The sequence below is a fragment of the Oryzias latipes genome, chromosome 7, assembly GCF_053564925.1.
Source record: "Oryzias latipes strain Hd-rR chromosome 7, Olatipes_Hd-rR_3.1".
NCBI lineage: Eukaryota > Metazoa > Chordata > Actinopteri > Beloniformes > Adrianichthyidae > Oryzias > Oryzias latipes.
Genome location: NC_136243.1, coordinates 25,003,168 through 25,013,850, shown reverse-complemented (window position 1 = coordinate 25,013,850; position 10,683 = coordinate 25,003,168). Strand labels below are relative to the sequence as shown.

At 37.8% G+C, this 10,683-nt stretch overlaps 2 protein-coding genes across 4 annotated transcripts; both read right to left on the bottom strand.

Moving 5' to 3' along the window:
- Positions 1 to 1,804: 1,804 nt before the first annotated feature.
- fance (FA complementation group E) lies at positions 1,805 to 5,722 on the bottom strand. Of its 2 annotated transcripts, none has more exons than XR_013657521.1 (10): positions 5,405 to 5,722; positions 4,312 to 4,864; positions 4,193 to 4,240; positions 4,049 to 4,105; positions 3,832 to 3,975; positions 3,636 to 3,759; positions 2,592 to 2,659; positions 2,445 to 2,511; positions 2,224 to 2,349; positions 1,805 to 2,120 (listed from the first exon to the last, which is right to left on the bottom strand). XR_013657521.1 is itself a non-coding variant. In XM_004070417.5 (10 exons), the coding sequence occupies exons 1-10, from the start codon at positions 5,620 to 5,622 to the stop codon at positions 2,022 to 2,024; spliced, it is 1,512 nt and encodes a 503-aa protein (XP_004070465.1). In that variant the 5' UTR covers positions 5,623 to 5,722; the 3' UTR covers positions 1,805 to 2,021. The 2 variants fall into 2 exon arrangements, 1 of the variants encoding a protein (XP_004070465.1); XM_004070417.5 differs by having other exon boundaries at positions 2,584 to 2,659.
- Positions 5,723 to 6,209: 487 nt separating this feature from the next.
- On the bottom strand, positions 6,210 to 10,225 carry mkrn4 (makorin, ring finger protein, 4). Of its 2 annotated transcripts, none has more exons than XM_020704615.3 (8): positions 10,067 to 10,225; positions 9,125 to 9,253; positions 8,802 to 9,046; positions 8,657 to 8,727; positions 8,328 to 8,578; positions 8,151 to 8,258; positions 7,053 to 7,152; positions 6,210 to 6,956 (listed from the first exon to the last, which is right to left on the bottom strand). In XM_020704615.3, exons 1-8 carry the CDS (start codon positions 10,096 to 10,098, stop codon positions 6,825 to 6,827), a joined length of 1,068 nt encoding a protein of 355 aa, XP_020560274.1. In that variant the 5' UTR covers positions 10,099 to 10,225; the 3' UTR covers positions 6,210 to 6,824. The 2 variants fall into 2 exon arrangements, with proteins under 2 accessions (XP_020560274.1, XP_020560275.1); XM_020704616.3 differs by having other exon boundaries at positions 8,660 to 8,727.
- Positions 10,226 to 10,683: the final 458 nt, after the last annotated feature.

Here is a 10,683-nt window from a genome sequence, read left to right as displayed (position 1 = left end):
AAATTAAACATTCAGCCGGATATCCTGCTTTTGTGACTGCAAAGCCGCTCACAAATATATTACCATATTTGAGATTAGAGAGATTTGCTTTATTGTCATTGTCCGTTGTACAATGAAATTGAAGCATCAACATTTCAGTGCAAGAATAGCATTTTTTTTACTTTTAATTTTACTTTTTTGTACAACGTTTGAAGTTTTATTTTTTAATGGATCATAATTAAAAATATTAAAGTTCTATCCCCAACTTTTTCTTTTTTTAAAAAACTTGTCCTGTCCAACAGCTGAGCAGCCAGATGAGAGCTGAAAGCCTCTTGTGTTGGACATATTTTACTGTTACAATATGGGTTATGAAACTTTTGACACACTAGGTGTATATTCAAATAAATCCCTTTTGTAATTTAGGCTAAACTCTATTCATCTTACTCATATCTGTAACAAAATGTCACAAAAATACCTGTTGACTCAAAAAATGCCCACATACAAAACATGTCAACATGTACACAATACAACTGATGGACACACACACATACATTCGGACCGACCCATGTGAAATATTTAATTTAATCACTCAAACTATCTGTGCAAAGGTGAGACAGCACCTGTGCTCGAGTGGATCTTTATGTTCTTCTAAAGTGGATGATGGAATGTAAAAAGAAGGAGGGAGAGTACCAATGAATAATGGACACATTGTAAGCGCTTTGAGCGTCTGAAAAAGTGCAGATAAATCCAATCCACTATTATAATTATTAGTCTTTATTTAGTTCTATCCCCAACTTAAAGCAACAGATGGTTTTGTCCTGCATCTTTTTTTGCCTAATACCGCTTTTAATTTTGTCCCTGTTTTTTTATCACTTAACCCCTTCATGGTTACATTTATTTCTAATTACTGTATATTAAAAAAAAAAATTTGTTCAAGATGTTGCTGAATTAAGTGAAATTCTTGATTAAAAGTAAATTGTGAATTAGCATCATATGGCATGAAGGTGGTATTCATTCATCTTCTTACGTTTATTCCCTTTCAGGGTCATGGGGCTGCCGGAGCCTATCCCACCACTTGTGGGCGAAGGCAGGGGACACCCTGGACAGGTCGCCAGTCTGTCGCAGGGTAGAGTGTCCAGAATCACACACCCACACATTCACACCTATGGGGACAATTTACATTAACCAATTAACCTATGAAGCATGTTTTTGGACAGTGGGAAACCCATGCATGCACAGGGAGAACATGCAAACTCCACACAGAAAGGCCCCCCATTGATGTTCTGGTTCAGGTCCCCCAGCCGGGACTTGAACCGGGGGTCTTCTTGCTGTGAGGCGAGAGCGCTAACCACTAGGGCAGTTACTTGAATAATCTTGTGCTTTAATATTTTCTTTATAAAAGATAAAGAAAGATAAATATCTTTTTAAAATTTGCTCAAGGAACAGAACTCAACATCTTTTTGTCCTAATAGTGCCACACACCCATAACGTCTGTGAAAACATCGTGAATGGCAATACATATTTTAGGTATTTTGAATTTTAGACAAAGAAGTGAACCACTATTTTTATACTAAACTATAAGTAATTTGAGTAATCGCTATTGAATTTGAAAGAATGAATTTCATATTAACGTTCTTTAACAAAATATTTTTTCCGTTTATTTATTCTGTTTTACAGTCACGGGTGTAGAGGCTAAAATGTTGTTATGTTGTTATAGCATCGTTACATTATGCATCCTACAGATGACACATATGAAGCTGTTGATTCATAAAATACAAAATTGTGTTGCTAACATGACTAAAAACAGTGGAAGAGGAGGCAAAAATTGCACTTTTGTAAACAGATACCTTTAATGTGTGAATATCAAATAAAGCAACATTTGCATTCAATTAAATTATGTCAAAAGTTTACTTAGTTATTTCACTGCCATAGATTTTTTTTTAGATAACTAAAGACAAACTGAGAAATTCCCACATCACAATCAACTTTTACAAAAACACAATTTCTGCTTAAGTGATGTAAAAGGTTTAATGTCAGACTCCTCATGTGATTCGTTTCAAAGCAGATAGAAGAGATTTCTTCAGGAACGTCTCATTTGACATCAGGCAAGCAGACAGGGAGTGTTTATGCGCAGCATTCACCTGGAAGAACATTATACTTTTTACACACAGAGAATCAATTAAAAAAATTAATTTTCCTTTTATGTTTTGATGTCATACAAGGAGAAAAATCTAACAAGCTTACAAGACTGCCATATTTGGTAAGAGCTGTGAACATCATTTTTGCAAACTTCACAGACTTGGTGAATGAAGGACCCTGAGTGACGAGCTGTTCAGTGAACTGTGTGAAAACGTCTGCATTTAGGAAAGGCTGGGGGGAACACAACATCAAAAGTAAAAGTGAGATTAGTAAATAATGTAAGAAGCAAACTTTTTCTGCTTTTTGAAGAAAGAAAATCTGGTTACCTCAGAATCTAGCAAGCTGTGGATAATGGAGAGCACCGCCTCACTCCATTCAACCTTGAATGTCAACCTGAAATATAATGGTACATTTAATCAAATGTATTTCTTTAAATTTCATGTAAGTATGCCATCTCTATCTTACTGAAGCACCAGCAGTTTGTAGTGAGATTCAAGACAGCCCTCTATCAGTCTGTTCAGCAGCTCCACCTGTGGGCTCCCTGAACACAAAGCCAAGTTCACACAAGCAGATCAGATGATTTTAGAGACACATATGGAACCAAATTTCCAGTAAAAGTTGTTTTGATTTAAACGTTTTATACCTACTGATGAAAATATGCATCAAACCACATCTGCTCCAAAATTACTTCAATTTAGCATCAACATAAAAGAAAAGACATAACTATTTTTTTATTCAATTTTTTTAGTTGGAAATAAACTGAGGGCTAAAACCATCTTATTCATATTAGTCAAAGTCAAAGTCAGCTTTATTGTCAAGTGTGCTGCATGCACAAGACATACAGCACAGATGAAATTGCTGATCTCTCACCCCACAGTGCAAATATAAAATAATAAATAAACAACATAAACGAAATAGATCAAATGACAGTAAAAATAAGAAGAATAAGTAATCTAAACAGTGCAAAAGAGCAATGACATGGTTAAAGTGGCAGTTTAAAGGGACAACAGTGCTGAGAACAGTAAGTGGATGAGTTAGTGATGACAGTCTTTGGTGAAGATGGTGTTCTGAACTGGTGTGAAAGTTTTCAATGGGAGCTTGTAGGACGGAGTCTAGAATAGATTAGAATAGAATAGACTTTATTGCCAGCAGCAGTTAGATTGTTCCAACAGCAGCAGTGCAAAGGGCAATAACAAAATAAAAACGAAACATCAAAAAGCAGCACAAGGCATGCAGACATTTAAAAAATACAAGACACAATAATAAAATACAGGAACCACAGTAATAAATAGAGTTAAAGTGTAGTGTGAAGCTTTGTGTACCGTTTTTTTCCATTTTGCAGAGGGATCATTTGAGGGGTTAGGAATTTGTATTAATGTATTGTAATGTATTGTATTGTGATTTTCTTTTTAAAAAGCATTATTGTTGCTTTGAAACAATTTTACAAGTTCCACCGAACATGAATGATAGAATATTATCACCGTTTTTGCAACAGAGTAACAGCATTTATGTCTCACCTATGTTTTTATCATCAAGCACTGGTCCAATCAAAGCATGGCACGTGGATCTGGGGTAGCGGTCACAAAGTGAGGTGACCGCCATTACCAAACATCTAGAGGCTGGTTCTGACAGCGCAAGGACCTGTGAAGTGACGGTAAACATCAGTACCAAACACAAAGCAAGTTTGCAACCTTAGGACCTTTGGCCTCGTACCTTCTCCAGCAGAAGATGCCTGATGAGGGAAGTTGCGGTGCTGTAGCTCAGGTCAGGAGAGAGCGACAAAAGGCTGCCGCACAGCTTAGGTAGGATGTGTTCAGGTAACTCAGGAAACTTCAGTCTGGTACAAAACACCTCAACCTGAACAGAGGTAGTAGCATGTGAGGTGACAACCGCATGGTCAAAGAAAAGGTGTTTTGCTGTGACGACTCACTTGGCGAAGGTCACAGTTGTTCAGAACTTTGAATAAATTTGTTGCATTTTGGTCCCACTGGGAGAATAAACAACATTACAGAGGCGAAGCAGGCAGGGACACCCAGACTTTACTGTTCCATCTAGAAGAAATAGAATGTCCTACCACATCTGCCTGGCTTTGTAGTAACTCTTTTATTTGGAGATATGAGACCTGAATGAACAGAAAACAGCAGGTTTGTCGCTGAAACCTCGTAAACCTGCAGTCCAGAAAACTTTACTGACCTTCATGTCTTCGGGTAGAGCCTCACAGGCCTTTTCTGGTGGAGGAATTAAAGCGGGAACACTTTCAGTCACAACTGGCATCATTGCTTTTACACCCTCTCCTTTATCAGCACACTCATCCTCCGTTTTTCTTCGTTTACTGTGTTGTTGTGTTTCTTCACTGTCTGAGTCCAGATGGATGAAACTGCCCCTTCTTTTCCTTTGAGTCCCCAGCTCAGATACATCAGGCACATCCTTCAGTTCTGAACTTGTTCTTGGACTGCTAAAGTATGTGGCCCAACCTCTGACCTCACCAGAACCCACCAAGCGTTTTGAGAGTTCCTTCAGCCTTTGAGTGCATCTATTGGTGCACAGAGGCTGTTCCCGGTGAGTCCCAGACCTGACTTCCAGCTGTTTCACCAGGGCAGTGACCCACGGGCTGGTGCCAGTTTCCTGGACGAGGCATTTTAGCAAAGGGAGGACGGCGCTCTCGGGAAGATGAGGTTGAACCAAATAAAGAAAAGACAGCAAGTTTTGTCTGAAGGATGTTGGAAACAGCCACACAATTGGTTTACTAAAAAAAAAGAAAAGAAAAAGATTAGGTATCAAAATTTGATTGAAACTTTGTATACAATAGAATAGAATAGAATAGAATAGAATAGGTATTAGAGCTTTTTGTGCTTCAAATCTGAGCATAATGCAGTATAGTATAGTATAGTATAGTATAGTATAATATAGTATAGTATAGTATAGAATTAAAATACAAGCAAAAGATGAAATTCAAACTAAAAAACTAAATAAAATTTTCAAAAGTTGTATTTTTAAATCAAAGTGATCTGAGATCTGAACAAACCACCTCAGAATCCCTGGATGAATTACTACCGTTTCCATGGAAACCGTAGAACTCCAACTCACACCGAACGGATGGCGCACCTCCACACCATTTTTTTAAAGCAAGTCAACTTTTAAAATTACACATTTTTTTAATTGAAACATTCAAATCCAAAAGCATAAAGAATTGACATTTGACAAATAGAAAACGCGCATCTCCACAAGTGTCAATGGGAAAATAACTAATTTTTCGCAGAATAGAAAGTCAAATCTGCGCACTTACATTTCAAGTTGCCCAGACTCATCTTCCAAACAGCTTATTTTGTCTCGACATAGAGTTTCCACGAAGCTTCCTAAAGAGAAGTTGGAGCTCGCCCGCCGAAGTCTTTGAAATACAGTCAGCGCCCTGCGAGTCCCCGACGTACCGGACATCAGCGCCCGAAGCAGCAGCTTCGACTGTCCGTCAAAACCATCTAGAAGCATCGCAGGGTCTGGTCTCATAGTACTCGTTTTATCCCGTCGTTACGTTAAGGGCTTAGTGCCTGCGAGAACCGCCACTTTCGGAATTTCTTCGCGTTTTAATGTCGCAGACTCAACCAACCGTGAGCGCACACTGCCCCCTACTGACAAAAAAACGCGTTGCAAAAACCTTTCCTGACATTTATTGCCATTATTGGCGACGTCACCTTCACCAGCAAGGAGGTTTTTTGCGGTGATATATTTAAGCGGAAAAGTAATTAAACACCAAGTCACCCAAATAAATTAAGTCAGATGGACATAGAGTAATATCTGTTGATGTGTGCGCTATGGTGGTGGGATTGTTCTTATTGGAGATTCTAGTCTGCATTGACCACCCCAGGTGAGCGAAGTCGGCCTGATTCCGAACTGCAGGCCCCTGGGTCATGGATGTCTACAGGTTCTGTAGAGATGTGAGCCTGCAACCACCAACCTCCCCAAGAGTGTACAATATTCTTAAAACTACATTTTCTACACTAAATTACTTTATCACAAGTGTTCTTACAAAAAATAAATTAAGTTACTCATACTTTGTCCCCTGAGACAGCTGTGGAAATAAGAAGCTCAACATCTTTTAAGTGAGACACAGTGTGAAAACTTTTATTTTTTGTGTACAAGTACAACTGGTTAAAAAAGGAATTAAAATAATTTTACGCTTCTTCCGAAACTTTACAAGTCACTGTAATCACTTCAACCACATATTCTATATTGACATCCAAGTGGATACAGTACACAGTTTCCTTTAGGCAATTAAAACAACCTCAGCATATTTAAAAAAAATATCCAACCAAGTGGGTCACAAATTCATACTAACATGGCGGAGAGAGCAGGGGGGGGCTGCAATATGCCTGTAGGACTAAAGATGTAGGAAAGCAAAATTAACTGCACTTAGAAAAAAAACAGACCAACAAGATCAGGGATTAAAAAAAAGAAAACTAAACAAAAATACAAGATTCAAAGGTGTGAAGAATTGACTATTGAGTAGAGTCACAGAACAGTTAAACTGCAGTTGAAACGTTTGAAATCTGGTCAAAAGAAAGGCGATTAGAATATCTTGCTGCTGTTTGAGACTATCAAAAACCCTCAAACACTAAGAACCCAGAACAACAAACATCCCTGATATTCTAGAAACTTCTTGTGTTTTAGCACAAGTTCCTACGAAATAAAGATCGACACAGCCAAGATCTTCAAAACCCAAACTCTCCAGTCACGTAAAACGGAAAGTCATCATCTGAATCCTCATCAGCACCAAGAAGGGACATCATTATGAAAAGACTTAGGAGATCTTGACCGTCATCATCTTCATCGTCAGACAGATACTATAGGTGAGAGAAAAGAATGAAGGAGAAAGTAACGGCAATATTAAATCAACATCCAGAGTGATACAACTACAATGGGATTACCAACGCACTTACCAAAAATGGGAGAGGATTTGATTTTTTAACATGCCGATAAAGGCACTCCGTTTTGAAGGGACAGTATCCGTATCGGTCATAGAAGCAGCATCTTTTCTTACTGGATCCCCACCGAAAAAAAAAGATGAAATCATTAAAAGCTCCAAGGAAGAATCTATGGCTGTCTGAATTCCCACCCTAATCCCCAACTACTCAAAAACTATAGTGCAGGATTATCTAGTGCCCTGGATTTTAATAGCAATTTGGACACCATGCTCACTTCCTTTTTTTTTTTTCCAAACAGCGAATATGATATCATGGGGGAAAAAAAATCCAATAAGAGCATTTTGCGACGACCATTGAATCCATTGAGTTCTGAAGATGAAAACCTTTGTTTATTTAAAAAACAAAACAAAACATCGAAATTGAATTTTTCGCAAGAATCTTTCAAGCACAATGCATTGTGGTCTATATATGACTACACTGGTCTATCGCAGAGACTTCTGGAATACCCAATTTTGAAATTGTAGATTCAGACAGCACTACAAATTGCAGGTCACACTATATAGCGAGTAGTGAAGGATTTCGGACACAGCCAATGAGTTACACATTTTGTACAAGACTTCAATTGTACATGCAAAGTTAAAAAAAAAATAAAATAAAAAAATGTGTGTGTGTGTGTGTGTGTATATATATATATATATATATATATATATATATATATATATATATATATATATATATATATATATATATATATATATATATATATATATATATATATATATATATATATATATATATATATATATATATTTTTTTTTTTAGTGATCAAATTTGGATGAAAGAAAGAGATCATTAAAAAAATGTTAGGTTGGGGATGTGAGGCTGTAATACGCTGGAGAAGAGTGTAAACAGATGGACAGGAATTTCTTGTAAAAATCTCTGACTTTAGTTGTACAAAATCCAAAACAGGGTATGTTGGTATATTTGTTTTGACATGCTAAAAATATAAATTGACAAATGAGATGAATTCCACTCATTTTTATGTAGGGGTGGGGGAATGTTAAGCGAAAAAAAAAAAAAAACTGCCAGAGCTTCACCAACATGTATCCTCACCTGCACTTCTTCTTAAATGCAGAAATAACACTTTCCTTTGCTTGTCCTTCAACCCAGTATTTGTTTGGCACATAAAAAGCAGACTTTACTCTGCACTGTGGGCATGCCCTGAAAAACAAGACAATAGAGATAAAGACAGATGATGATAGGTTAAGTAATTTCCAAACTTAAACCTACCTTACAACATCCGACCCAAATCCTTTTGTTTTCCTCCAAGTCAAGATGCATTGCAGACAGAAGGAATGATTGCAGTTTGGCAAGATGCCAAAAACACGTTCTCTTGCATCCGTTCTCTCATACACCTTATCCATACAGATGCCACAAGTCATGTCTTTACTCTGCAGAATGGCCTCAATTTCCTCCACTTCACTACTGTCACTGGAGGTGCCAGCAGCCTCATTGAGTTGCTCCTGAGACGACTCTTCTACCTGAACACAAGAAATCAGCAGAAACTCTTTAGGGACAAACATACAAGTAACCATGACCTGTGAGTTGAACAAACTTACAACCTTAGCCCTGCCATGACTTGCACTTGCATGTGAAACTTCTGAGCTCTGAGTAATCGCAAAACCGGTTTCTGCAAAACAAATAAAAAGCATGTTTTCAATTTAAAAAAAGTGTGCAGAAAATAAACATTTTTTAAAAATTCACCGTGTGACTGCTCCTCTGATATATTTTCTGGTAAGCGGTGAATAGGCTGACGGTTTGAGAGATTAGACGTTGACTCAGGCGCGCTGAATTCCTGCATGGAAGCAGCGTTCTGTGGGAGTGCTGGTTCCGACCCACTTCGTTCAAGTGAAGCGGAAGCAACACTGGAGGAGGAGGAGACGGCCGGCACTGAACTCCTTCTAGATGTTAAAGTTGGGTCCATGTTGGGCAGAAGTACATGGAGATACCTAAAAGCAAAAAAAATGAATAAGACAAGTAGTTCTATTTGTTATTTATATGAGAGAGAGAAAAAAGATTCTGTTTACCTGCATCGGTCACCATACCAGCAGTTGCCTTTCTGAAAATACCTGCATATCTGGGATGGTGGCATGACTGGCCATTCGTGACGGTAGATGCATCTTGGCCCATAGCGACAGGTGCCTTTAAGGAAATGTCTAAAGGAATTTACATTTAAAAAAAAAAAAAGTTAAACCAGGCCTCATATTTTTGACATTCATTCTTTGACAAGGAAAGCCCAATGACTGAGGATGACACATTAGTTAATACCAGTCTGTTCACATTTACAGCTGGAAGCTGCTCAGCTTCACTCCATATCAACTTATAGCCACTGATCAGCTCCACCCAAAACAAAGTGATGTGCAGAAATTTTCTGATTCAGTCCGGTTGCGAATGGAACTTGAACCACCAACTTTCTAGCCAAGGCTCCACGTGAGCAACCACTAGGCCACGATTGTCCCGTATTGTTAATTTCAAAGGAATGAATGCCGCAATGCATGATGGTCCTCATCAACCGACGTAAAAACATTCCAATGCGTTCGTGTTTGTTTACATTTTAGGGGGAGAAACAAGTTCGCAAACCAAGGATTTCTCCAAGCCATTTAATATTTCAAGTAACTTATTTTTTTGTTTGTTTGTTTTATCCTTACACCAATTCACGCAAAAATTAATTTAAATAAAACTAATATACAAACTGGGGTTTGTATCCCAATATCTTCATTAATTACGTGTTTGAATACCAATTTGAAAAATGCTTTCACCTAAAAGACAGCTAATAGCGAAGATCGTATCTTTATATTGTTAATTGTATTTTTTTGTTTTCATGCTGCTGTGCATCTGCTCTGGACACCAACTGCCATTGGGTATGAGATTTGCCAACATAAAACAAGCTAACAGAACGTAAAAAGTTCAAAAGTGTTGCTGTCTTTTCGAAAAATGTCTCCTCCATCACAACTCGCTAGCTTGCTTACCTACAAACGGCACCATTTCGAGCCGACTCCATCCTCCCTGTTTTGAGCTAGCCGCCAAACTAAAACTTCCTCCCAGTCCTTCCTAAATAACAGTCAGCTGGATTTGCTGACCAATCAACGCGACGTCACAACACTTCCGCTTTAACGTAACAAGCGTAAGATCCTATTGGCCCACACAGCTGTCAGTCATACAAGGACGTTTTACAGTCATACTCCAAATAAAAACAAAAACTGCATTTTACATAAAGGGATGTAATCTTTCTAATGAGGGCTACATGGAAGACGTATCAGAATTCACATAGTTTACATGTCAGAGAAATACGTTTTCACTCCCAAGAATGAATGTTTTTTGGTTGCAAATGTCAAACTTAACTTTTTTTTTTTAAATCTTCGTTTTACAGGTTTCCATACAAGCAAAGCTCACTACAGTCCTTGATGCTCAATATGAATTTTTGAAATATATCAAGTCCTGTAGAAAAATAATTTCAAAATATAGCGGGGGGAAAGGAAGGGGCATTGAAAGATGTATTTTCAAACACAATATTTTCTTTTAAAGCAGGCACCATTTACCTTTTGCACAACAAAGGTATATTTATAACAGATGTCTATTCTACAAA

Excerpts from the sequence above, each read along its gene's own strand:
- mkrn4 (XM_020704615.3), bottom strand. The coding sequence starts at position 10,098 with ATGGAGTCGGCTCGAAATGGTGCCGTTTGTAG. Across the intron at positions 9,254-10,066 it reads CGAAATGGTGCCGTTTGTAG|ACATTTCCTTAAAGGCACCT; the intron begins GTAAGCAAGCTA and ends AAATTCCTTTAG. Across the intron at positions 9,047-9,124 it reads TGGTATGGTGACCGATGCAG|GTATCTCCATGTACTTCTGC; the intron begins GTAAACAGAATC and ends TTTTGCTTTTAG.
- fance (XM_004070417.5), bottom strand. The coding sequence starts at position 5,622 with ATGAGACCAGACCCTGCGATGCTTCTAGATGGTTTTGACGGACAGTCG. Across the intron at positions 4,865-5,404 it reads GAGTCTGGGCAACTTGAAAT|TAAACCAATTGTGTGGCTGT; the intron begins GTAAGTGCGCAG and ends CTTTTTTTTTAG. Across the intron at positions 2,350-2,444 it reads ACAGCTTGCTAGATTCTGAG|CCTTTCCTAAATGCAGACGT; the intron begins GTAACCAGATTT and ends TGTTCCCCCCAG.